Source organism: Cebus imitator, unplaced genomic scaffold (assembly GCF_001604975.1).
Source record: "Cebus imitator isolate Cc_AM_T3 unplaced genomic scaffold, Cebus_imitator-1.0 Scaffold650, whole genome shotgun sequence".
Classification (NCBI taxonomy): Eukaryota; Metazoa; Chordata; class Mammalia; order Primates; family Cebidae; genus Cebus; species Cebus imitator.
This window is the reverse complement of record NW_016107965.1, coordinates 706,182-732,262: the sequence shown is the minus strand read 5'-3', so window position 1 is coordinate 732,262 and position 26,081 is coordinate 706,182. Positions and strand designations below refer to the sequence as shown.

Here is a 26,081-nt window from a genome sequence, read left to right as displayed (position 1 = left end):
TTTTACTTCTGAGGTTCTGGAATGATCACCTCTTCCTGTTTCCTACAGTACCTCTAGCCTGCTGCAGCCTTCCTCAGAGGGACAAGGGTGGCAGCCTCTTTGCTGGGCTCCCTGCCTTCAGTCTACCCTCAGTTGAATCTATGGACCACTGTACACCCAAACCCATTCTCTTCAATGTCTATTTCAGTATTGCACATCTCTGAATGCAAACGTATCACAGAGCTACTTAAGTCCCTTTTCCAGGTGTTTTCAGTGGCCGGGAGGCAGATGCGGAGTGAGCAGGAAGCTGATGTCTTCGTTGGGATTCCTACAAAAGCCACCTGTGACACAAGGCTTGGGGAGCAGTCGTTTCTTTGGAAGGAGATCCCACGGAGCACTACGAGAGAGTGGAGAAGGGGCAGAGAGAGGAGAAAAGGCAGTGAAGTGTACATTTCTGAGCAGGTCACTGTGGGCCACTCGGGCACAAGCCCACGGGCATCACTGAGAGGCTCGGTGGGACGCACCTCAGAGTTGTCACACTGAGTTGGGAGGCTGCGCGTTTAGCTGTCAAGTCCCATCCATTATTGCTTGTGGGCTGCTCCTGGCCACCTTCTGGCCTGTGTCACCTGTGGCCAGGTGTTCTCAGGTGGAGGGGCTACAGAAGAGTGCAAGAATCCTCTACAGAAGACCCTGGCTAGGCTAGGGCATACAGGCCAGCTCTGACGGCTGCTCCACGGTTGGATCTGTGTGTGTGTGTGTATTCACACACACATGCACATATATATCCACACATGTATATGCATATGAATTTTTTTTTTTAGATGGAGTCTCTGTTGCACAGGCTGAAGTGCAGTGGCATGATCTTGGCTCACTGCAACCTCCACCTCCCAGGTTCAAGTGATTCTTGTGCCTCAGTTTCCTGAGTAGCTGGGATTATAGCCACCTGTCACCACACCCAGCTAATTTTTGTATTTTTAGTAGAGACAGGGTTTTACCATGTTAGCCAGGCTGGTCTCCAACTCTTGACCTCAAGTGCTCTGCCTGCCTCAGCCTCCTAAACTGCTGAGATTACAGGCGTGAGCCACAGTGCCTGGCCTTACGCATATGATTTTTAAAACAAAAATAAGATCTTACTCTGCTGACTGATATTTTTGACTCAACTCTGTTGGACAACTTTCCACATCAACAGAGATATTCTATTCCCACATTATCCATGGCTGAACAGTATTCTATTGGGAGGATGCATCCCCATCAGACATATGTTTGTTTGTTTTAGAGACTAGGTCTCACTCTGCTGCCCAGGCTGGAGTGCAGTGACATGATCATAGCTCACAGCATCTCAAACTCCTGGGCTCAAGTGATCCTCTTGCCTCAGCCTCCTGAGTAGCTGGGACTATAGGCACAAGCCACTGCACCTGACCCCTGTCAGACATTTGTCATTTCTAACTTTGGTTGACATGACAAAGGTGGACAAGAAGCATCTGCCTGAAACACAGCTGGCCACATCGCTCGGCATTTCCCTCCTGCTTGAAACCCACCGACAGCTCTCCATTACCCACAGGGCCAAGCTTCAATTTCAGACCTTGGCATTCAAGTGTGACCTGTCCCTGGGCCTCTGCTCCCTGCTCAGCTCCTCTTCCACAGTCAGTTTGACCCACTGGGTCATCAGGTCCTATCCATTCATACAGCTGGGTCTTGGCTTGGGCTGTGTCCCCAGCCTGACAGCACCTGTCTTCCCATGCTGCTTGGCCCCAACAAGGACTGCCTTCCTTGGAACCCCATCCCTCCGCGATCAAGTCCTCTCTTTTTCACGATCCCTGGCTCGTAGTCTTACCTTTCTGCTCTCTTTTCATGGATACATTTTCACTTCCCAACAATGCTGGGACCAGTGACCACACTGCTTATGTCTCCAGCATTCAGATGGCACCTTGCACATGCAGATGCTTCCTTGGTCAAGGTTGGTTGGCGATGAGCAAAGTGGGTGGTTCTCTTTCTACCTGGATTGAGAGGGGAGGCGGAGAGAGGCACCTCTGTGTTCCACTCACTGGGGGGCTGTGACCCCAGTGCCTGGATCTCAGCCTGTTGATGGCTATTGAAGACATAAGACCCATGGGGACAGGAAAGCACTGCTCAAGCCTCCCTCCCCTAGAGACAGGGGCCAGGGTGCAAAGGGGGAGGCAGGAACCGTCTTCCGGGTTCTAACTCCAGGACTGCCAGGAGGGGAGCTGACATGGAGAGTGGGGGAAGATCGACTCGAAGTGCTAATCCCAGTTTCCCGTCTGGATTTTCCTTGACTGCTGCCGGGGCCCTATCTTAGGATGCTCACAGCTGCAGAAATAGATCTCCCCTTTCACCTGTTCTTAAGCAAGGAAGACCTTGCTAACTTCCTGTGAAAAGAATGCGTGCTTCGGTAACTTTTCCAGTATGGGAGACAGTACTGGGACACGGTGCTGAAGTCACCACGAGTTTCCTTGTCTGAGGAGCAGTGGCTCACCTTGGCCAGGAAACAGGGGGCAAACAGCTGCAAGGAGAGAGGCCAGAAGCTGGCCACGTGTTTCCAGCCAGAGCCCCCAGCCAATTCCGTGAATTCTGGCGATGTTTCCTTCCTTGGTCTGCTCCAAAAACCACTCTTTGCTGGCAGGAAGCCCCTCTCTCTGATAGAGTGACAGGGAGCATATCCTCTGCTGACCCCCAGCCTCCTCCTACAAAAGTCTCTGTTTCTCTTGAACTCATCAGCTGAGTCAATCCGGCTCTGGGACCCGAAAACCAAGCCTCCCCAGCCACTGGCTTATTCACTCAACAAACATGACACGCCTCCCTCCCCCGCACCAACCCAGCCCCAGTTCTGGGGACTGGCAAGATTCAGGGAGGGAAGCCCGGAGCAGCGCGGCGGGAGGGGGACATCCCCGGGAGGAGATGGGCCTCCTGGTGGCGGGGTAGGGCTCCTGGGGACCCCAGGTCCGCGATGGAGGTAAGAGGAGGGAATAGGGAGATGGAGCACCCAGGAGCACGGGGCGGGAGGAGGGGGAGGGGAGGCTCCACGCATGCGTGGGAAGAGACCTTTGCGTCCTCGGCGTCGCTAAGGCAACCGACGCCAGCCATGGCCTCTGGGGCGGGCAGGAGCTGGGGTCGCTCCCCACCGCAGAGCGCAGCCGCGACGGTGAGGGTTGAGCCCGGGAGCAGATCCTGCCTTAGCTTGGGGCACGACAGAGTGGGGAGCGGTCCCTGGAGGGGCCAGATCCTGGAAAGGAAGAGCGTGGGCACAGGGCTAGGAGAGAAACCCCCAAACCAAGAGGAAGAGGCGTGGCAGGGAGCTGGCAGGCCACGGGGCGGGAGAGGAGAACTCGGCCCCTGCGGGGTTAGGGAGGCCACTGGCCGGGAGGGTTTGGGCTCGCAACGTGTCCCCATCCATTCTCTCCACCCTGCCTGGCTGACTCCGCGCACGCCCCCAGCCCTGGGTCACCGTCCTGCAGCCCCTCTCATGGGCCGTCCCACCTGCGCCCCTGCAGCCAGGCCGTGTGAAGGAAGGTGAGACTCCCGCGTCCCCCCGCCCCCCTCTACACCACCACCATCACCACCACTCATCCCCTTCTGCCTCACACATTCTCTGGGAGTCCCTGCAGCACAACCCGCCCATCCATTCTGCGCTCCTGGGGACAGGGGTGTCAGGGGGCGGGGGACCCGGAGGCGCCCGGCCTGGGCTTGCTGAACTCGCTTCCTAGACCTGCTGGAGCTGATGATGCTGCAGAACGCGCAGATGCACCAGCTGCTGCTGAGTCGCCTGGTGGCCGGGGCGCTGCAGCCCGGGCCCGCCTCGCCCTGCCCTCAGGTGTGTGTGGGTGGGCCACCGGGGTCACTCACCTGCGGGTCCAGGGATGGGGATCCAGCTGGGGTTCCTGTTCAGGGGGAAGAACTGGGAGACAGAGGAGCAGGAAGCCAGTCTGTCTCTCTGGCTGGGGCTGCTTGGCAACTGTTATGTATCAGGCCTGTTTCAGTATCCATGAAAGGTGGGTGGTGGGGGGAAGAGACCCCCCCAAAGTCCAGAACACCCAGGTCTTGTTTTCAAGGAGGTTTCCCTGGAGTGCCCCCCCTCCCTGACACTGGACTTGAGGCTCCAGGAGGGCAGGCACCCTGGTAACCCTGCCCGCATTTATCATGTGCACCTGGCCTGGTGCCTGCCACTGTGGAGGGGCTTAGCTGATATTTGTTGAACAAGTGAATGAATAAATGAATGGTTAGGAATACAAGGCCAGGTTGGCTGTGATGGCACATGGACAGGTACAAAGCACAAGTGCGCACCGGGTTGGGGGTTGAGGACAGGCTCCTTGGAGGAGCAGGGGAACTTAGAACCAGCCCTTGAAAGCCAGGTAGGATTTTGACCCTTGGAGGAGGCAAGGGGTGTGTACCCCATCCAGGCTGGCAGGGGCAGAGTCAGGAGACAGAATGGGGGGAAACGTGTGTGGCTGTGTGTGCAAGTATGTGTGTGCGGATTGCATGTGCAAGTGTGTGTGTGTGCAAGTGGGTGTGCGTGCGTGTGTGCATATAGCTCTAAGGCTGAGCTTTACTCAGCCAACAATGAGCATCCTGAAATTGGGAGAAGCAGGGACTGGGTGGAGAGAGGATGCTAGTCAGCTCAGAGGAGGCGGAGAGGGGTTCAAGGAATCCAGGCAGGGGGAGACCCTGAGGAACTACTGCCATCCCTCACCCCTGGGCTCTCAGTGATGACACATACATAGGTGGGTCCAGGGGCTGGGGATGAGGCCGGGGACAGCTCAGTGGACTACTGGCCCGAGCTCTGGGTTCACACCTGGAATCTTCCAGTCCCTGCTATGCCTTAGGAGCTGGGTGGCCTTAGACAAGTTGCTCAACCTCTTTGAGCTTCAGATTTCCCATCTACATTGTAAGGAGTAAATGTCTCCAAAATGCCTTGCCCGCATGTAGTAAATGCTCAGTAAACACAAGCCATTTTTACAAAGCATATCTAGAGGGAATAACTCAGGGGAATGGAGGAGTCCTGGATTCTCATTTCCCCTCCCTGTTTTGCACAATCCCCAGGTCTACCTGGAGGTTCCGCAGGAAGAGCCTGAGGAGGAGGAGGAGATGGACATGCAAGAGAAAGGGCTTTTGGTGTTTCACCACCATTACCTGTCCTACCCGATGCCCTCCCCGAGTGCCCTGCTGCCCTGGCCGGCCCCCTTCTTCCCTGGCCCCTTCTTCCCCACTCCCGCGTGTCAGCCCCACTTGCAGGATGCGCCCAGGATTCAGCACTGGCCTCCTGCCTCCAGGGAAAGGGAGGCGTAAGTGAGGCTGGGTGCTGCCAGGCTTCTGCTCTGGGGCCAGGCTGGAAGAGCTGTGCAGGGGCTGCTGGCCAGTGGAGATAACTTGTGGGTGAAACCCCAGAGGCCACCCCAGGCCTCTGATGGTGCCTTTTTCTCTCCCCCATCTCAGGAGGGCTGTGCCCCCACCCCCACCCCCCAGTGCCACAGGGACTGTGGGCGCTGATGTACCGCCGGCTTCAGGTAGGCTGGGGTGGGGGGCAGCGGGGCCCAGGCCTGGGAGTGAATCAGGAGGCCAGGAGGGCCCGGGTGCCCTCCAGCCGGGGTTGGGGGTTTCCTACCATCACTGCTGCAGGCAACTGGCCTGTCCCCCTCCCTTTTCCTCTTTGGGGTCCACTGAGGCAGGAAGGAGTCAAGATGAGGCTGCTGTTTCCCCAGACTACTATGATGCCGAGAGCCTCCTGTGAGGACAGACGCTGGCCCGGAGACCTGCACCAGCTTCGCGCTCCGTGGGCGCGATACAGCCGTGGGCCCCTCCTGCACCTCCCTCTCCTCCTCTGTGCCCATGGCTGTCGGTCCTTCTCATTCCCTCAGCCTCAGCCAGGCCCTCTTCTCCTGGGGAATCAGTCCCTGCTCCACCCCCAGGAGTCGCTGGATGGGCCTGATCTGTGCCATGGTGTCAGAGCTCAGGCAGCACCCAGGCCCTTGAAGCCACAGTAGCCGCCTCTGCCTCACCGCTTCCCACCTGGAGCAGGGGGAGGCCTGGGAACACAGCCCCCGCCCTCTCTCCCTCACCCCTCTCTCTGGGATGATGAAGTCTCCTTCCAGCCTAGTAATAGAGCCAGACGGGAGTGGGGGTTGCTTCTGTTTTCCACAGCTTTGAAGGCCCCTTGGAGGTGGCTGGAGGGGCCCAGAGTAGTGGGGGAGACCTGGGCCCCCACCCCTCGCCCCAGGAAGCGGTTCTGTTGGCAGAAAGGAGAGGTCAGAACTTTGTCCTGCTGTGGCCAGAGGTCTCCTGGGGCCAGAACACAGTGTCCTCTGCCTGCCGGGCCAGGGTGTTTTCCCCACCCTCCCTCAGTAGGAATGAGCTACTTAGGCCAGATGGGGGCCTGGGTGGGAAGGGAGGCATCTGGGGAAAGGGGTCCCCCTGTGGTGGCTCCCCTCCCTGGCTGTTGTCATCCCTGGAGGAGACACTGTGGGCACAGGCTCAGTCCAGGAGTGTGTATTCAGGCTAGAAAAGGCGATGTCCCTAGAGTCCTCTGCTGCCTGTCACAGTCCTTCGCCCAGAGCTGGACCTCAACTCTGAGGAGCCACACTGAGTTCCAGTGGCCACCATGGCGGTAGCCACGCCACTCATGCCTGCTATGCCCAGAAGGCCTGAGGCAGCCTCCTCCAAGCTGCTCGCACCCTGTAGGTGCCTGTCCGCCGCTGGCGCCAGTGCTGGCTGATGATGAAGCAGAGTAGGACGGATGTCACAAACAGGAACAGCAGTGCTGACACCACCGAGATGATGATGATCATCTGGCTGTCCGGGACGGGCTCTGGGGATGGAAGGGCAAGGGTCTTAGACGTCCAGTGATCCCAGGTACCAGGGACCAAAAGAGAGTGGAAGTCGACCCCCTACCTGGCCCCCAGCCCCTGCCGCCCGCTCATCCATCCTGCAGTCACCCCAGGTTGTAGAGATGAGTGGCGAATAGTGTCTGCATTAAAATTATTATCTGGAAGAAAGGTGGCCCTGGGCTCAGGCTACCAGCGGACTTCTGTGAGACTGCAAGGGCAGATGTCCCCTTGTCAGCAGCCCTGGGACCAGTGTATAGCTGCTGGACACCATGGCCTGGAGGGTGGCATGGTCCCAGCCAAGCCCCTTCTCAGGCAGAGCTGAGTGAGTTCATGCCAAGCTCCCTGAGGACAGGGAATGTGCCGGCCATGCAGAGCCACCAAACAGCAGAGCTCTGGGGACCTCGGGGGGCAGTCAGGTCAAACTTCTCATTGTAGAGAGAAGCCAAGGCCAGGAAGAGCGGTCAAGGCCATGGGCTCCATGGTGGCCAAGGAACTAGTTGAGCTGTCCTGACCTCTGGAACTGTTGGGGCCCAAGCTAGGGATGCAGAGAGAACTTGGGGGAAGAGGGAGTAAGAGGGAAGCCTCGGGGCAAAGGGTGGGGGCCTGGGTGTGCTTCCCAAGTCGGGCTCGAGGCTTTTCTTCCCCCACAGGGCTGAGAGTGCCTTCTCACTCCCCCTCCATCCGTGGAGCCCCCTCACCATAGATAATCAGCATCTGCGGTTCTGAGTGTTTGTGAAAGATGTCGCCACCGCGAGACAGCAAGTCCAGCACGGCCAGGCAGGAGAAGTTGCGGTGACGGTCCTCTCTGTGAGCCGTGCTGTTGAATGTGGCTGTGGCCTCCTGCAGGGCAGGGGCTCCCTTCCCGAAGGTCTGACTGTGCAGAGTCTCATTGCCACGGAACAGGAAGAGGGTGAGGCTGTCCAGGGGCTCCACGGCGGGCACCCTGCACTCAATGGTGAAGGACTTGCCCACGGTCACCCACGTGGGCTGCAGCGTCAGGATGACCTGCGTTGGAGGCTCTGCAGGGGACAAAGGAGGGAGGTCCGGTCAGGATGGGGGTGTTGTTCCAGCAGCCTCCCGGCCAGGGCCATCTCCTGTCACTGTGGTATGCCACGGTTTGGGAGGAGGAGGCCTGGGCCTCTCCAGTGCAGAGGCAGAGGGCGGCAGTTGAGGACGAAGCCTGGACTGGGTGGTAGTTTCACAGACATGATGGTTTCGGGTGACCAGGCATTCACGAGGACAAGGTTCAGAAATTGTACAGCCAGCTGGAAAGACATGAAAGTTTGCACCTGTCTCCCTCTCCTTCAGAAACGAAATACAAATTTCAAAAATTAAACAGTTAGGTGATGACGTTGAGAGAGTCTTAGATGGGAGTGCTCATTGGAACTGGGCACTCAAGGAGCTGAGCTGTGACGTGAGGTTCCATTCCTCACTTAGGGGCTGGGACCAGAGCCAGACCTGCCCAGGTTCTCCAGCGTCAGGGTCATGGTCACCATGATTCCTCACCTATGAAACCACCTGAGGGGCTACCCTGGATTCCCTTTTGAACTAGAATACTTCACCCCCACTCACCCCACCTCCCACCCTGGGAGAATTATGTTGGATTTAAGACATCTTTCTATTCATTGGTCCACTGCAGCTGATGATGGAATGGACCCAGGTGACACCCTTAGAGCCTAGACGTACTATCCCGGCCCATCTGGAAGTTTTCATGGCTCATGTGCAGGTGTGTGATAGCCACAGATTTGCCATGGGCCCTAAGGGGAAGATAAAAACCCTGGGTGACACCTCAACCCTCTCATCATGAGGTGGATGGAGCCAGCACTCTGGATGGTGACCCCAACTACTTGGCATAAGACATGGGGTGCTCAGGTGACTCAGCTATGTTGGGAAATGACTTCTGGATTTGGCTAAGCCTTGGTTAGATTGTCCTCCCCTAAGCAAGACTCAAAACTTGGGTTGTCTGCTTCTGAGATGCCACTGGGCTCAAGGCATCCAACCAAGGATCTTGTTCCTTGTCACCACAGGAGCTCAGGGAGGTGGGGCCCACCACGATAGTGCCCATGAGTGGGCACAGAGGGGCTCCGTGTGCATTCAGTAGACAGAGGATCTGCCCCAGGGGAGGGGAGGGCCCCGGGCACAGCCACTCACGGTACACGCTGACGTTGAAACTCGATGACACCTGCTCCCCGGAGCAGATGAAGTAGCAGTGGAAGACCGTGTCCTGGGAGATGTCTGAGATCAAGTAATGTTTCCACTGAGTCTGCTCGGCCAACACAGTCTTATTTAGAGGGGTCTCCAGACCACCCATTTCAGGCTGGTTACAGGTGGTGCTGCAGTTGACCTCGAGGGACCCCTTGGGCTTAACCATCAGCTTCTTTGGTCTCACATGTACCTTGAATGCCTTCTCACCGGACCCTGGAAGACCAGAAACACTGGGCAGTGGTTGTCCCCCCACTCCCTCCAGTGGAGCTGTCCACCAAGGCAGTCTGGCTCCTGAGTCAGGGGCTCAAGAGGAAAGGCCGTGGGGGTCCCAGCTGCTACTCACCCCTCGTCAGGTGTCATGGCCCCAGCTAGACCAGGGGGCCACCCCCCAGTTGACACCCCATCTCTGGCTCTCCTTCCTTCAGCCCCCCAGCTGGCACCCCGCCTCTGGCTCTCCTACCTCCAGCCCATCTGCCCATCAGCTCCAGATGAGTCTTCTTCAGGCTGCGCTCCATCTTTGTGGAGCAGGGTTCCACTGATCTTTAAGGTCAGCCCGAATGTCCCCTGCACCACGAAGCCCTCCCTGTTTCCTCTGTGGCCCTCCCTCCTTTTCTGTCTTCCATAAACAGTTTTTGAACACCTGCTTTGTTCAAAGCAGCAGGCTCTGGGGATACAGCAATGATCAAAGCAGACCCAATGCTGCCCAGGCGGGGCTCCAGCGAACAGTGACAGGCAGAGCACCCAGCTGGTCAGATGGCGGGAAAGCTCCAGAAAGGGAGCTTAATTAGTGTGTGCCAAGAAGGCCTCACCCAGAAGGTGACACGTGGGCAAAGGCATGCAGGGGCGTGGCACGCCCTGCAGTGGTTCTGGGGAAGGGAGGCTGCAGTGCAGAGGCAGGGCAGGAAGATCACTGGAGCCCAGGAGTTGGAAGCTACAGCAAGCTATGATCACAGCCTGCACTCCAGCCTAGACAACAGAGCAGGAACCTGTCTATAATCAAAATAAAAAATAAACATTTAAAAAGCCTCCGCAGGCTGGGTGTGGTGGCTCATGCCTATAATCCCAGCAATTTGGGAGACCAAGGTAGGTGGATCACTTGAGTCCAGGAGTTCGAAACCAGATCCCCCATCTCTATAAAAAAAAAATACAAAAGTTTGCTGGGCGTGGTGGCTCTCACCTGTGACCCTGACTACTCAGGAGGCTGAGGTGGGAGGATCACCTGAGCCCAGGGAGGTACAGTGAGCCATAATCATACAACTGTACTCCAGCCTGGGTGATAGATGGAGACCCTGTCTTAAAAAAAAAAAAAACACACAACCTCAGCAACTTTTGGGCCATCTCTTCTACCTGAAGCCACAGGAAACGGGGCACCCCCACCCTCTCAGCTGGCATGTGCCAAATCAGGAGCCGCAGGAACCTGGCTTACCTGGACAGCAGACCAGGGCAAAGAGGGCCAGGGTCAGGCTCAGGGTCAGGGTCCCGCAACTGAAAGAGAACATTTCTGGTGGTGTCCGCGGGCTCACAGGGACCAGCCAAGGGCTGCCTGGAGGGAGACGGAGGGCGCAGGTCAGAGTGCAGGTCTGAGCCACAGCTCAAAATCCCCAGCCTTCTGCAAACTGGTGACTGCATTTCCTCTCATTATCTGAGAGGTCTTTGGGAAGCCACGTGCACCAGCCGGTTCTAGGACCCCGGGCCTCTGAGAATCCAGGCAGAGGAAGCTGGGAAGCTGCTGATAAGCAGGGCAGAACCCAGTCCTCCCCGCTGGTTCCTTTGCAAGGGGCGGGGCAGGCCACGGGTGCACACATGCCTGTGTGTGAGACACGTACACACAGGACTCTGGCGTACTGTGTGTGCACAGGGGAGAGTCAGGCCTATGAACCCCAAATCCCATGAAATCCATTGCTGGAGTCACCCCTGGGTGGTGACCATCCAAAGGCAGGACCTGTCCAGGACATGCAGTCACCATAGCAAAAGGGGACAGTGACTTGGGCTTTTCTAAGGAACCCTGGACAGGAATTGGAGCTTCTCCTGCTAAATGCCCGGTGTAAGTCTGCATAAACCTTAACATTCCACTCAGTTTTCAACCTAAACTTGACCTTGACCCAGCTCATTCAGGGCCAGCTTGAGGCCCAGAGCCTCAGGAAATGCATCTCATAATAGTCCCCAGCAATCCAGGCACAGATGGAGAATGGGGGTCAGTCTAGCTACAGCCACACCCCCAAACCGTGACCTCCATCTTCTGACCTGCCTGATGTCCTCCATCCTCTCCCTCCCTCCAGGAGGGATCCTTGGGCTGGGGGTGTTGGGGCCTGAGATGTTTCAGTATATTCCTAGGGAGGAAGCCCCTGAAGCAGTGAGCAGGTAAGGCACGGATTTCAATGGACAAGAGGACCTTCCTGGGGGATTGCCACACATTCTCATCCCCCAGTTCTGCCTAAGACCCCTTGCAATCAGGAAGGGGAAGAGCATGTCTTCTTGCTTTCTCAGGGGAACCCGAGATGGAGCCTTTCCAAAGGGATGCCCCAGAATCCTCAAGACTTTGGCCAAGCTCTGTTCCCAGATTGGGAGGGCAGGGTGAGGTCCTGCCCTTCCCTCACTGCTGAGGCCAAAGGCGGTTACTCCTGTGCACAGCCATCAAGCACTGCCATTGTCAGCCTGGACCCAGGAATGTCCCTGGACAGGGCACTGGACTTAGGAATGATGCAGGCAGGAAGGGGCGGGACCTGGGGACAGCAGAGAAAAGGAGAACAGGGTGGAGCTGCACCCCCAGCCTGGAGGAATCTGATCCCATGCCAGCAAAGTACTGAGAGTAGGAACCCTCCCTGAAAATCAAGCCAGGGGCTGTGGAGGTGGTTCCAGGGGCTGGGACAGCAGGATGGGAGTGGGGGCATTGCTGTAGTGGAGACTCTGTGTCCTCCACTGAGTCAGAATCATAATAATAATAATAAACAAAACAACAGCAATAATAATAACACTCACTTACTACAGGTGGGACACTGTCATAAGCACTCTATAAATATTAACCAATTAACCCCAACTCTGTGAGGCAGGTACTGTTAATGTCCCCATCTTACAGATGGGGAAACTGAGGCATGGCAAGTTTAAATGACTTTGTTCAAGGTCACATACCCAGGAAAAAGTGAAGTCACCATGAATGATAGCCTGCCATGGTGACCGTCAAAGCCCACCTGAGCAGGTGCAAGAGGAGTGGTGGGAGCTGGACTCCCAGGAGACCCTTAAGAGGGAAAAGCAACACAGCAGAGGAAGGTTCTGGGGCCTTTCTCATCGTGAGGGGCTGGGGGGAGGGAGGTAATCCACACCTGGAGTGCTCCAAACAGCTTCTGGAAGGCACAGTGCTTGGGAATCCTACCTGCACAGACAGTGGGGTTGGCATGATTCCCTCTCCAAGCAAGGCCTCTGCAGCCCAGCGTCCTCCCTTGAACCCACAGGCCCCAGTTCCAACCCCCACCTCCTCCTGTAATGTCTCCCATCCTTCCGGGGCAGGCCCTGCTTGGCTGGGACATACTGGGCATGTGACCATCTATTTGATAGAAATATTTACTGCATTCTAACCATTGACACATCAACCTCCCTCTCCCCCACACTGGCCTGTCAACCATGAGGGCAAAAACTGAAACTCATGGACTGGTAAATCCATCCAGTGTAGGACACTGCCTGCCACACAGTAGCTGCTTCATCACTCCTGGATTGGGGGTGGATGGATGCATGGACTGGTGAACGAATGAAAAAGTCTGTCCTAAACAAGCTGGGGTTGTTTAGGGCGAAGGCTGTGTTTATTTTTAGGTCCTAAGCATCTTTTGGTTTTGTTTGCCCAGCATCTCCTTCCTGCTACTGCTGAAGTCTCTGCTCCCCAAGGCTACAGGCTGACCTGATAATGGAAACAAGGCCAATCATGGTACCTTACTCCTCGAGAAGGGGCACGTTGAGTCAGGCGTGAGCAGAGGTTTTCCTAGGACTTTCTGAACCACAGCCGATAGGAACAAGCCCTTCCCTTTCGGGTCCTAATGCTAGACGCACACGAGCCAGCAGCTATGAGTGCCCATGCCCCACAAGTGAAGAAGCTGAAAGGAAGAAAAGTGAACTCAGTGCGGAAGATACCCTTAATCCTAGCTGGAAGGTGATCCAGAATTGCTGCGGGGAAAGTACCGGCTGTGAGGGAAGGGGTGGACTCTGGTGGGTGGCGGTCTGGGTTAGGTGGCCAGCAATGACTCTGTGTCCACTCAGGACTCGTGTTGTAGAAGTGAAAGAACCTGGGAGGCAGAGATTGCAGTGAGCTAAGATCATGCCACTGCACTCCAGTCTGGGTGACAGAGTGAGACTCCATCTCAAAAGAAAAAAAAAAGAAGAAAAAAGAAGTCTGAAATCAATATCCAACTTATACTAAGCAGTACAAAAGTTAGACAGAACTAAACCCAAAAGTGACATGTAAGGAACTAAAGATAAGAGCAATCAATCAATCAATCCAACAAAATATACAAAACAAAGTAAACCCCAAAGTAAAAACAAAAGGTAAAAACAAAGATAAGAACAGAAGCCAATCAAATAGAAAACAAAGCCATGGTAGGGAAAAGCTTAAAACCAAGTTAGTTTTGTAAAACAACAAAAAAACCTAATCAAGTGTGGGTGAGGTGGCTCACGCCTATAATCCTAGCACTTTGGGAGGTCGAGGCAGAAGGATCACCTGAGCTCAGGGATTCGAGGCCAGCCTGGGCAACAGAGACATTGTCTCTCTATTAAAATAAAAAATGTTTTCACAAAAACCCTTCCCCACAAAACTCAATAGAATAGGCAAGTCTCCAGTGAAATCATACACAAAGAAGGAGAAGGTCTGTGCAAAAATGATTAGGAACGTAAATGGAAACATCAGCATGAGATTAGGAAGACAGTTATACGAAATCATAGAAACAGAAAATAGAGCAGCAGTTGCCAGGGACTGTGGGGGAGGGGAAATGAGAGTCCTGTAAATGGGTTTAGTTTCGGTTTTGCAAGATGACAGAGTTCTGGAGATGGGTTGGGAAACAATGAAAACATACGTAACATTAATTACAGAGGTGTACACTTAAAAGTGGTTAATTTGGTACACTTTAGGTTATATATATTTTACCACAGTGAAAAATAAAGAAGATGTAAATAAGTTATGCCACAACATAGGAATCAAAGTAGATCAAGTTTCAGAAAAATATAACTTAACAAACTTATTTAAGAAGAAATAAAAAGTCTAAATGGTTCTATAACTATTAAAGAAATTGAATCAGGCCGGACATAATGGGTCATACCTGTAATCCCAGCACTTTGAAAGGTGAGGTGGGAGGATCCCTTGAGCCCAAGAGTTCGAGACCAGCCTGGGCAACATGACAAAACCTCATCTCTACAAAAAATACAAAAATTAACCAGGTGCGGTGGCACGCACCTGTAGACACAACTACTTGGGAGGCTGAGTTAGGAGGATGAATTGAGCCTGGGAGGTTGATGTTGCAGTAAGTTAAGATTATGCCACTGATCTCCAGCCTGGGTAACGAAGTGACATCCTGTCTTCTAGAGAAGAGAAAAGAAAAAAAAAAGGAAAGAACTTGAATCAGCAATTTAAAGATCTTCCCTTAAAGAAAATACCAGGTCTAGATGGTTTTTGCAGAAGTTCAAGTAAGGGTAACTCTTTTTTTTTTTAAAAAATGTATATATTAGTATTTAGTTTTGCTTTAGAAATGGAGTTTTGCTATATTGCCCAGGCTAGTCTTGAACTCTTGGGCTCAAGAGATCCTCCTGCCTCAGCCTCTCGAGTAACTGGGACTATAGGAGCACAGCGCTGTGCCTGGTTAGGAATTCTAATTTTATAAAAACTCCTTCTGAGAATGGAGAAAATAAAAACATTCATTCTTTCCATGAGGCCAGTGTAAACTTAGTATCTAAACAAGACAAGTACAGGCAGAGAAGGCAACATCAGAGCCAGTTTTACCCATGATTATAAATGCAACAGTTATAAGAAAAATACTAGTAAACCAAATCTGGCAGTGTAAAAAAAAAAAAAAAAAAAATCACGTCCTAGTTGGCGTTATCTCAGGTATGCAAAGATGGTTTAACAACAGAAGAAATGTTTTAAACATTATTTATTATGTTGGTGCTCTGTGTCACATCACTTCTGCTCTCTGCCGATTTCGCTGTTCCTACAGTAGATAATTTTGTGCAAGCCTAGACTCCCCTGAAGCTGCCAGTACCCCTCCACCTACCCCCAAACTTAGACCAGGCTTCTTTTGCTTGTTGCCTCACGGCCTTCTTCAATGCTTTAGGAACAATTTACTTGCCAGCTAGTGATTCCCAGAAGTGTAGGAGAGTTAAGGACCCTAGAATGCGATCCTCACCCAAAGGGGGAACAGGAGCCAGTGGATATACTTTCCAAACTCTTCCTTGCCAGTAGGCAATTCTGGGAGACCTCCTGTAGTCTTATCAGAGGTCTCAAAACAAGCTTCTGATGCCTACTCCTTTAATTGGGCCTTTCCTTCCTTCTGGTCTCGTTTTCCCTGCTCCTTCACTCCTGCTTCCTGGAATCAGCTCTCAGATAACCTATCTGAACCTAAGTCCTTGCTCCAGCCTCTGCTTTGGAACAAAGAATTCTGCTTGAGAGCAAAAGGAGTCCAAACTAAAACTACATTAACAGATTTAAAAAGAAAAAACATATGATAAACTCAACAGATTAAAAAAATTGACAACATTCAACACCCTTTTATGATACAAGCTCTTAGCAAATTAGAAGAAAATGTCCTTAACCTGATAAAGAACACTTACATAAAACTTACATATTGTTTTCAGTAAGTAAATCTTAGGAGAATTTCCTTTAAAATCAGGAACAATGATGCCCGTGATTTCTGCTTCTATTTAACGTTATACCAAAGGTCTTATACATTGCAGTGAAAGGAAAGGAAAAAGGAAAAGGAAGGAAAAAGGGTAGCAAAGGGAAGGGGAGGGAAGGAGAGGGGAGGCGATGGGGGGAAGGGAGAGAGGGGAAGAAAAGGGAAGGGGGGAGGGGAGGGAAGGGAAGGGAAAGAGAGGGGAGGGGAAGGGGGAGGGGAGGGAAGGGCAGGGTAGGACACAGCAGGGCAGGGTGGAAGGAGGGAGCGAGGGAGGAGGGGAAGGATGAACAAAACTATCAATATTTGTATAGGGTATGACTACCTAGGTCAAAAATCCAAAAGAATCATCAGGCAAGTGATTCAAAGTAATAAGATATTTTAGCAAGGCAACTAGCTAAAAGATCAATTTTCAAAAATCGGTTGCTTTTGTATATATCAGTAACATACAAAAAAACAATTTTAAAAATACATCATTTACAACAGTCAAAAAAGTACAGCAACAAAGCTAACAAGACCTAGAACTATAAGACCTACAGTAAGAAAATTATAATACTTTATTAAAAAGTATTAAAGACAATCTAAATAAATGGAGAGATAACACATGTTCATGGATAAGAAATTCAGTATTATAAAGATGTAAACTCTCTAACTGATATACAGAGTCAATGAAATTCCAACTAACTTCAATAGAGTTTTTCATGGAAACTGAAAGCCGATACTAAAGTTTTTATGGAAGAACAAAAAAATCAAGACACCCCTAAAGAAATTGAATAACATGAGGGATTTGCTCTGCTAGATATTAAGACTTTCTGTAAAAGTGGTATAGTTATAGGCAAAGTAATTTATGGAACAGAATAAAGAGCCCAGAAATACACTGATGCTTGTATGAAACTTTGATGCATGACAAAGGTGACACAGATCACCAGGTAGAAGAAGGGTCTATTAAATGACACTGGATCAGTTGATTAACCATATGGAGAAAAAGGAGAAAAATGTATCCCTATCTCACACCAAATATAGAAATCAATTCCATTTAGATTAAGGATTTATATGTGAAAGAAAATCTTTATAAGAAAATATAGGAGAGTATTTCCATGTTCTTGGGGCCAGACCTCAAAATTGCCAATCATAAAATAAACAATTAGTAACTTTGACTAAGACACAAAGAAATATTTCAAAGAAAAGGAAACATGTCTAAACAAAAAGATTCTTTAACTCGAGGGTAGCCAGGGAAATTAAAAAATTACAATGGGACAGATACTATTTTATGTGTATTAGATTGGCAAAAGTTACATCTGGCAAGACCAATTGTTGGAGAGGCCATAGGTCAACAGGCACCCTTATAACTCCTGATAAGAGTGTATATTGGTCGTCTCGGAGATAATTAGGCATTATCTTGTAAACTTAATATTCTTTTTTTTTTTAGATGGAATTTCACTCTTGTTGCCCAGGCTGGAGTGCAATGGCGCAATCTCAGCTCACAGCTACCTCTGCCTCCCAGGTTCAAGCGATTCTCCTGCCTTAGCCTCCTGAGTAGCTGGGATTATAGGCATGCACTGCCATGCCTGGCTAATTTTATCTTTTTAGTAGAGAAGAGGTTTCTCTATGTTGGTCAGGCTGATCTCGAACTCTCTACCTTAGGTGATCTGCCTGCCTCAGCCTCCCAAAGTGCTGGGATTACAGGCATGAGCCACCGCACTGGCCTAATTTTTGTATTTTTAGTAGAGATGGGGTTTCACCAGGTTAACAAGGCTACTCTCGAATTCCTGACCTCACGTGATCCACCCACCTCAGCCCCCTAAGGTGTTGGGATAACAGGCCTGAGCCACCGCCCCCGGCCACTGAATATTCTTAAACCCTAAAATTCACAGTTCCATTCTTAGATGTATGCCCTAGAAACACTGTCACACTAAGAACCAGACATGTCCTTGTGTTTACTTCTTACTACCTGTGTGAGCAAAACATTTAATCTTAGCACACTATAGCCTCGAACTCCCAGCCTCCCAGTTAGTTGAGACTACAGTCTTGAACCGCTGCCCCCGGCTATGCCTATTTATTTTATGAAACAGTTATATAGCAATACCATGTGCTAGGCACTGTTATAAATGCTTTAAAATATTAACTTATTTATTTAATCTGTGCAAAAACTCAAAGATACTATTATTGATTCCATTTTACAGATGAGGAAATTGAGGCACAGAAAGATTAAGTGTTTTGCTGTTATTATTTTTGTAAAATTTACTAGGTAACACATAAAAAAGCATATGTAGCCAGGCATGGTGATTCACACCTATAATCCCAGAACTTTGGGAAGGTGAGGCGGGCAGATCACCTGAGGTCAGGAGTTCAAGACCAGCCTGACCAACATGGAAAAACCCCATCTCTACTAAAAATACAAAATTAGCCAGGCGTGGTGGTGCATGTTTGTAATCCCACTTACTCGGGAGGCTGACGCAGGTGAGTCACTTGAACCTGGGAGGCAGAAGTTGCGGTGAGCCAAGATCGCACCACGGCACTCCAGCCTGGACCACAAGAGCAAGATTCTGCCTCAAAGGGAAAAAAAAGCATATGTAACATACATATACATCATACTGCACAGTAATATACCAAACACCCCTGAAGCTGCCACTCAACACAAGGATGGAACATCACCAAATTGCAAATACCTCTTATCTACTTTTATGCTACTTGCCTCCCACCCACAGCCACTCTCTGGAATTTTGTGTTTATTGTTCTCTTGATTATTTAAAAGTGTTTTATTGCATATGCATATCTATGTATTTATTTACTAAGATGGGGTCAAAATATATGTTTTTGTATTTTTAGTAGAGACAGGGTTTGGCCGGGTGCGGTGGCTCATGCCTGTAATCCTAGCACTTTGGGAGGCCAAGATGGGTGGATCACCTGAGGTCAGGAGTTCAAGACCAGCCTGGCCATCATGGTGAAACCCCATCTTATTTATAAAGAAAAAAAAAATGAATAAAAAAAGAACCAAAAGAAGAGTCAGAGTTTCCCCATGTTGGTCAGGCTGGTCTCGAACTCCCAAGAGTTATTTTACAAAAACAATAACAGGGAAAAAGGACCTCTCTACATGCCTAGAAAGAGGAGACTTTATGGGAATGTGAGCCATGGGTTAGGAAAGACCCCCTTGAACCGAGGTAGGTGGGACGTGACTGACTGGGATTCATTATGCACCGGGAGAATGCAATTATTCGTCTGCCGGGGAGAATGGGGACTGTTGCTTCCCCTGTGCCTCAGCTTATCATCGCCCACGTGGGCCCCCAAATCAGGAGGCAGCCCCACATTTCTGCATCGGCCACCCAGATGGCAGAGCAGGAGAGGGAGGAGCGAAGGAAGACAAAACAGGAGAGGCGCACCAGGGCACCTGTGTGAGCTCGGAGACTCACCAGGGCAGGAGCTTCATGGAGCTCGGGATGTGGAGCCAGAGGAGCACTAGGGATCCCCGGCCCCTACACTTACCAGGGGAAGACTGAGGCCCAGAGAGGGGAACGGACTGGAACTCAGACCTTGACACTGCCAAAATTCTTCCCATACATCCAAGCTTCATTGGAGGGAAAGTGAGAAGCTTGACCTTACCCCTGTGGGCTCCAATGACAGCAGCTCCGGAATCCCCGGCAGGAAATTAGTGACAAGGTAACAAGGTGCACATTTCACAGCTGCCCAGTTCAGGGCTTGTTATTCAGGCTTCTCCTCCCCCCACCAGAAGTGACGCGCTTCCTGTGCCCGGGTTCCCTCCTAAACTAGCCTCATTTAGCTCAACTCCTGCCCCACCTTTTTTTTTAACTGTGGTAAAATTTACACAACGACATTTACCATTTTAATTTTTTTTTTTATATACTGAGTCTCAGTCACCCAGGCTGGAGTGCAGTGGTGCGATCTCAGCTCACTGAACCTCCAAGGTTCACGTGGTTCTCATGCCTCAGCCCACGGACTAACTGGGACTACAGGTGCCTGCCACCATGCCTGGCTAGTTTTTGTATTTTTAGTAGAGACGGGGTTTTACCATGTTGGCCAGGCTGGTTTCAAACTCCTGACCTCAAGTGATCTGCCTGCCTTGGCCTCCCAAAGTGCTGGGATTACAGGCGAGAGTCAGTGGGCCTGGCCAATCCTTTGTTGTTTTTAAGACAGTCTTGCTTTTGTCACCCAGGCTGGAGTGCAGTGCCACTATCACAGTTCCCTGCAGGCTCCAACTTCTGAGGAGGGAGCTCAAGTGACCCTCCCTCTTCAGCCTCCCAAGTGACTGGGACCACAAGTGTGCAGCCACTAGGCTCAGCTCATTTCTGTAGTTCTTGCAGAGGCGGAGTCTTGCTTATGTTACCCAGCCTGGTCTCAAACTCTTGAGTTCAAGCAATGCTTCCACCTCAGCCTCCCAAATGCTGGGAATGAGCCACCATGCTCAGTCCATTTTAATTATTTTTAAGTGCACAGTCTGGGGCACTAAGTACATTCAAACTGTTCTACAATCATCACCACCATCCGTCTCTGGAGCGTTTTCTTTTTCTTTTCTTTTTTTTTTTTTGAGACGGAGTTTCACTTTGTTGCCCAGGCTGGAGTGCAGTGGCGTAATCTTGGCTCACTGTAACCTCTGCCTCCCGCATTCAAGTGATTCTCCTGCCTCAGCTTCCTGAGTAGCTGGGATTACAGGCACACACCACCTGGCTAATTTTTTATTTTTAGTAGAGATGGGGTTTCCCCATGTTGGCCAGGCTGATCTCGAACTCCTGACCTCAAGTGATCTGCCCTCCTTGGCCTCCCAAAATGCTGGGATTACAGGCATGAACCACTGCACTTGGCCAGAACTGCCTTGCTTTTGAAGGCTGAGTAATACCCTATTGTGCGTGTGCCACATTCTGTTCATCCATTCACATGTTGACGGACACCTGCGTTGCTTCCACCTCTGCCTATTGTGAATAGTGCTTCTATCAACAGGGTTGTACAAATACCTGTCCGAGACCCTGCCTTCAATTCTCTGGAGTATGTACCCAGAAGTGGAAATGCTGGATCATAATGGTAAAATATACACAACAAAATTTACCATTTTAATCTATTTTCTTTTGTTTATTATTATTATTTTTGGGCTTGGTAGCTCACACTTGTAAATCCAGTACTTTGGGAGGCTGAGGTGGTAGGATTGTTTGAGCCTAGGACTTCAAGACCAGCCTGGGAAACAAAGTGAGACCCATCTTTACAATAAATAAATAAATAAAAAGGTAATTTTGTTTAATTTTTGAGGACTCGCCATCCTGTTTTCCTTACTCCTTCCTTCGATGTGCCATTTCTATATTCACTGGGGCCTTCTGTGAATGAAGCAGTTCCAGGACAAGCTGCCTTCTGGTCCCCGATGTGACAGGCTGAGATCACAGAGGTGAGCCTTCCCTGGCTGTGACGTGTCACTCCACAAAAGCCTCTTATTAGAGACTGAGAGCCAGCACTTCCTCCAATCTTATCAGACCTCGCCTAGCAATTTTAGAATAATTGCTCTAAAAGAGTGACTTTGTACAAGCAAGCAGAAAGTATGAACGCTGGCCATTTATGCAACTTTTAGCAATCCATGTGCTAGATCCACCCAGAACTTGCAGACGACCCTGTGTACCCACTTTGAGAGCTGCACACACAGTCCTGCTGTTGAGACCACTTTCCATACTTCCTCAGGCATCATTCAGGCCAAATCCCACTCTGCAAACCTCCTCCCTCAACTTCATGGCTTCTGAGCAGATCACTTTCCATTTCCAATTATTTATTTTTCTTCCTTGCTTGGTTTCTGGCACATTCCTCTTGGAACTGCCAAGATCATGCTAAGTAAATATTTTTGAATGTAAGCCAGCGGCTTGGTCTTATGAGACACATATTTTATAGCAAGGGTTCTCAAACTTGAATGTGTGTGAGGATCACTGGGGGGCTTGCTGCAACAGCCCACTGGGCCCCATCCCTAGAGTTCTGAGCAGTAGGTCTGGAGGGAGGCCTGAGGATTTTCTGCATTTCTAACAAGTTCCCAGGTAATGCTGCTGCTGGTGGTACCAGCATCACCTGGGAACTTCATAGAAATGAGGACCACACTGTTTTAGCAGAATGAGAAAGTGTTCTCAATTTACATAGTACTCAGCTAATCAAAACCACAAGTAGAAACCAGAGGAATCACTGGCCTATAGACTAACAGATTGTGAGCTCAGTCTGGCAGCGTGGAATCATAAGGATCTGTGTCTGGATCTCTGCTGAGCCCCCTGCTGGCTGTGTGACCTTAGGCAAGTAGGGTAACCTCTCTGAGCTTTAGCTTGCTTATCCGCAAAATGAGGTAATAATAGCCAACGTTTGTGACATGCTTACGACGTATGCCACACACCGTTCTAAGCACTTTACAGGTACCATCATGATTCATCCTCATAACAAGCCTCTGAGTAGATCCTGCTGTTATTCCTCTTGCAGATGAAGAAACTGAGGTATGGTAGATTCACTGGCGAGCAGTAACTGGCACACAGCCAGCAAGCCGGGCAGCTGGAACTACACGTATAAGCTTTCATACTAGAAAGCCCCTCTCGCCCCCTTCGGATCCCCCACTGAAGGGCTTCTGGGAGGAAAGCATGATGATTTGTAAAACACTGGCCGATAGCGTGGTACACAGAAGCGCTCAAAAGAGTTTGTGGTTACTGTGAGTTGGCGCCCGGATGTGCACCTATCTGTGTCCTTGTAGTCTGTGCCCAAGGACACCCCAGCACGTGTGTTGACAACTGCACAGACCCACAGAATATCAGACCCCAAGATCATGCCAGGAGGGGGCTGTCCATATTATATGTTCATTCTTAGATCTTTGGATGGCACCAGGTTGTGAATATGCATCACAGAAAAGTTATCGGCGAGTGAGGAATTGAGTTGTTTACAAAACCAAGCCCTTGCCTTCTTCCTAGACCTCAGCCTCATCTCATCAGCGCCCCCTGCGGAGTAGGAGGCCGTGGACATGCTGAATGCTGAAGCTCGAGAGGATCAGAGATTGCACCGTGCACCACCTAGTGGCCAAAGTGAGCAGGTACCCTAAAAGGCACGACGCCCTGTAATCTGCGGTAAATCATATTCCTTGCGATTCCGCAATCACAAGTAGATTTGGAATGGGCTGGCATCCTGAGACAGTATTTATAAGGAGGACGGTCTATGTAGATGCACTAATTTGAGGGAGGGAGAGGCTGGGAGGGTCTCTGCAGAGAAGAGATGTCTTCTCTCTGGAAATCTTGGACTTGAAGGTACCTGCCAGCTGCCATTTTTCTTGCTCTAAGCTTTACTGCAAAGGAGAGAATAAAACTGAGATGCCTTACTAGGAACTCAGGTGGGAAAATAAATGGTTTCCTTAGGAAAGATGCCAGAGGCAGTGAGCTGAGGCAAAGTCCAAGAGAGTTGAGGTGTGTGTGTTTTTTGTTTGTTTGTGGACAGAGTTTTGCTCTTGTCACCCAGGCTGGAGTGCATTGGCACAATCTTGGCTCACTGCAACCTCTGCCTTCTGGATTCAAGTGATTCTCCTGCCTCAGCCTCCTGAGTAACTGGGACTACAGGAGCCTACCACCACGCCCAGCTAATTTTTGCATTTTTGGTAGAGATGGGGTTTCACCATGTTGGCCAGGCTGGTCTCGAACTCCTGACCTCAGGTGATCCACCCGCCTCAGCCTCCCAAAGTGCTGGGATTACAGGCATGAGCCACTGTGCCCAGCTTAAATGAGGTGTTGTTTTTGTTTTTTTAAATCAATTTGCTACTACCAGGCGTTTGTTTTTTAAAACGGCTGTAGTTGTATATCTTTCTGCAAATATTGCCATGTGGCATTCTGGGCAACCTGGCGTCTGACCCCCTCCTTAGGAAGTGTGCTAGGGGTGTGACTACATTCTGCTATGGAAGTGCACAGGGCCAGACACCCACTCTCCCAGCCTCCTTTTCCTGTCCCTGATCACCCATGCTTGACTGGGAATCAGGGAAGGACTACACAAAGCAGCAGAGACCAGGATGGCCTTTGCAGCTGTGTCCAGAGGTGATGGATGGCTGTGGCATCTGGAACCAGCAGGACCTTTAGTTCTGGGATGTGATCTGGCCTCCCTTCAACTCCACTGCTATGCAGACTCTCCTCTTTGCTGGCCTGAGCACTTGAGTGCCAAGGACTGCCGAACTTCTTCTGTTGGTGTCTAAAACAGCAGCAGCAGCTGATAAGGTCAAGGCCTCAGCCACCTCCTGGGGCTACTGTTACCCCTGATGAGGGAGCGGCTTCCCCCCATCAACGTCCCCATCAGAATCCAGAGGCGAGTTAGCCCACTCATATGAATAGCCCTGGGTCTCCTCAGCCTGACTTCAGCCATTCAGCTCAGCATTTCCCTTTGTTCCCAACACTCCCCATTTGTCCTCTGCAGTCTGTTTTCTTGGAGAGTTTACCCTCATTCCTCACCTCTTCACAGACCCTGCCTCTGTGTCCTTACCCCAGTGCAGCCTGGTCCTTCTCTGAGGATACCTCTCTCTCCTCGTTCATTCCTCCTGAGCTGGGGCTTCCTGTTTCTTGCTTGGGAGGACCAGAGCAGGCCCTGGGTATAGGCTGGCTCCCTATGGCTTCAGTGTTCCAGAAGGAAGCCCACCACTCTTGTGGGCTGCTCCTCAGGTGGGTGGATCACCTGAGGTCAGGAGTTTGAGACCAGCCTGGCCAACATGACGAAACCCCGTCTTTACTAAAAATACAAAAATTAGCTGGGTGTGGTGGTGCGCACCTATAGTCCCAGCTACTCAGGAGGCTGAGGCAAAAGAATCACTTGAACCCGGGAGGTGGAGGTTGCAGTGAGCCAAGATCGCGCCACTGCACTCCAGTCTGGGTGACAGAGCAAGACTCTGTCTAAAATAATAATAAAAGAAAACCTGCAATTTGGAAAAGAGAGATCAAGATAAACAAAAATGACCCCCGAGGATACAGAGATAATACAGGGAATGGAAGAACATTTAAAACAAGACAAGTCTACCTAGGATTCTCCAATACTAATTTCCGTATAAGAAAGAGACAGGGATCAAGGACCCTTGAAAATTAAACCTGATTTCGGAGAACAAAGAAAATGTCTCAGAAAGTTTGGAAAACAAAACCAGGAAAATTTCCCAGAAGGAACAAACATCGGAGAATGGAGTATAAGAAACAAAAGGTAAGTGACCTGGAAGATCAATTCCCGACTTCCAATACTCTCCTGTTAAAGTTTCCAGAAAATAAACATACAGGGGATGCAATTATCAAAAAATTACACAAGCACATTTTTCATAGCAAAGGACCCAAGACTTTGGATCAAAAGGGCTCACCTAGTACCCAGTACAAAGACCCATGCCTAGACAAGTCACTGCAAACAAGCATGATGAAATAGTCCCCAAGGCTCCCATGGAACACACTGATTTACTCACTCGCCTGGGGGTGGGGATGGGTGCTAGTGGTCCCCACCTGAGGACTTGGCTACTTTCCCTCAGGGAGCCAGTCACTAAGGAAACCAAAAGAGCTCTCAGATGAACTCCGATGCTTTAACTCCACGCTGCTGTGGAGTTAGCTTTTTTTTTTTTTTTTTAATTTTACTTTAAGTTCCGAGATACATGTGCAGAATGGGCAGGTTACATAGGTATACATGTGCCATGGTAGTTTGCTACACCTATCAACCTGTCATCTAGGTTTTAAGCCCCGTATGCATTAGGTATTTGTCCTAATGCTCTCCCTCCCCTTGCCCCCTATCCCCTAGTGTGTGATGTTCCCCTCCCTGTGTCCATGTGTTCTCATTGTTTGACTCCCACTTATGAGTGAGAACATGCAGTATTTGGTTTTCTTCTCCTGTGTTAGTTTGCTGAGGATGATGGCTTCCAGCTTCATCCATGTCCCTGAAAAGGACAGGATCTCATTCTTTTTTATGGCTCTATAGTATTCCATCGTGTGTATATGCCACATTTTCTTTATCCAGTCTAGAGGATCAGCTCTTTCTTAGTCCCAGGAACTGGCTTGTGGAAACCAGGGTTTTAAAAAAGCATATATCATATCATTCAAATTTGGATTCAGAAAATGATGTACATTCATTTTCATGGGTGAAAGACTTAGCAAAACACGAACCATGACTACCTTGTGAACTTCTTTTCTGGAATATGCACTGTGGCCTCCATCAGTGGTTCTCCAACTTGGGCTGTCAGAGCAAGACTCCA

The 26,081-nt window shown here is 50.5% G+C and overlaps 2 protein-coding genes and 1 long non-coding RNA gene across 11 annotated transcripts; 1 reads left to right on the top strand and 2 right to left on the bottom strand.

Annotated features, from left to right (window-relative positions):
* Nucleotides 1-3,930, bottom strand: LOC108295580. Its single transcript, XR_001821453.2, has 4 exons — nucleotides 3,841-3,930; nucleotides 2,474-3,482; nucleotides 1,814-1,976; nucleotides 1-376 (listed from the first exon to the last, which is right to left on the bottom strand). It is a non-coding gene; the product is annotated as an uncharacterized LOC108295580 (long non-coding RNA).
* Nucleotides 3,054-8,171, top strand: PRR29 (proline rich 29). Of its 4 annotated transcripts, XM_017517868.2 has the most exons (6): nucleotides 3,054-3,139; nucleotides 3,432-3,507; nucleotides 3,702-3,808; nucleotides 5,035-5,276; nucleotides 5,428-5,498; nucleotides 5,694-6,183. In XM_017517868.2, exons 1-6 carry the CDS (start codon nucleotides 3,080-3,082, stop codon nucleotides 5,720-5,722), a joined length of 585 nt encoding a protein of 194 aa, XP_017373357.2. In that variant the 5' UTR covers nucleotides 3,054-3,079; the 3' UTR covers nucleotides 5,723-6,183. The 4 variants fall into 4 exon arrangements, with proteins under 4 accessions (XP_017373357.2, XP_017373358.2, XP_017373356.2 ...); XM_017517869.2 differs by lacking the exon at nucleotides 5,428-5,498 and having other exon boundaries at nucleotides 5,694-8,171; XM_017517867.2 differs by having other exon boundaries at nucleotides 5,428-8,171.
* Nucleotides 6,465-26,081, bottom strand: ICAM2 (intercellular adhesion molecule 2). Of its 6 annotated transcripts, none has more exons than XM_037734664.1 (6): nucleotides 19,484-19,587; nucleotides 18,327-18,429; nucleotides 10,447-10,563; nucleotides 8,967-9,233; nucleotides 7,514-7,834; nucleotides 6,465-6,796 (listed from the first exon to the last, which is right to left on the bottom strand). In XM_037734664.1, the coding sequence occupies exons 3-6, from the start codon at nucleotides 10,517-10,519 to the stop codon at nucleotides 6,618-6,620; spliced, it is 840 nt and encodes a 279-aa protein (XP_037590592.1). In that variant the 5' UTR covers nucleotides 10,520-10,563; nucleotides 18,327-18,429; nucleotides 19,484-19,587; the 3' UTR covers nucleotides 6,465-6,617. The 6 variants fall into 6 exon arrangements, with proteins under 6 accessions (XP_037590592.1, XP_017373362.1, XP_017373363.1 ...); XM_017517873.1 differs by lacking the exon at nucleotides 18,327-18,429 and adding an exon at nucleotides 12,941-13,102 and having other exon boundaries at nucleotides 19,484-19,568; XM_017517874.2 differs by lacking the exons at nucleotides 18,327-18,429; nucleotides 19,484-19,587 and adding an exon at nucleotides 26,002-26,081.

Excerpts from the sequence above, each read along its gene's own strand:
- PRR29 (XM_037734662.1), top strand. The coding sequence starts at position 3,461 with ATGGGCCGTCCCACCTGCGCCCCTGCAGCCAGGCCGTGTGAAGGAAG. Across the intron at positions 3,987-5,034 it reads TGTTTCAGTATCCATGAAAG|GTCTACCTGGAGGTTCCGCA; the intron begins GTGGGTGGTGGG and ends CACAATCCCCAG. Across the intron at positions 5,277-5,427 it reads GCCTCCAGGGAAAGGGAGGC|GAGGGCTGTGCCCCCACCCC; the intron begins GTAAGTGAGGCT and ends CCCCCATCTCAG.
- ICAM2 (XM_017517871.2), bottom strand. The coding sequence starts at position 19,454 with ATGAAGCTTGGATGTATGGGAAGAATTTTGGCAGTGTCAAGGTCTGAG. Across the intron at positions 10,564-19,366 it reads TGGGCCTCAGTCTTCCCCTG|GCAGCCCTTGGCTGGTCCCT; the intron begins GTAAGTGTAGGG and ends GTCTCCCTCCAG. Across the intron at positions 7,835-8,966 it reads TTTCAACGTCAGCGTGTACC|AGCCTCCAACGCAGGTCATC; the intron begins GTGAGTGGCTGT and ends TGTCCCCTGCAG.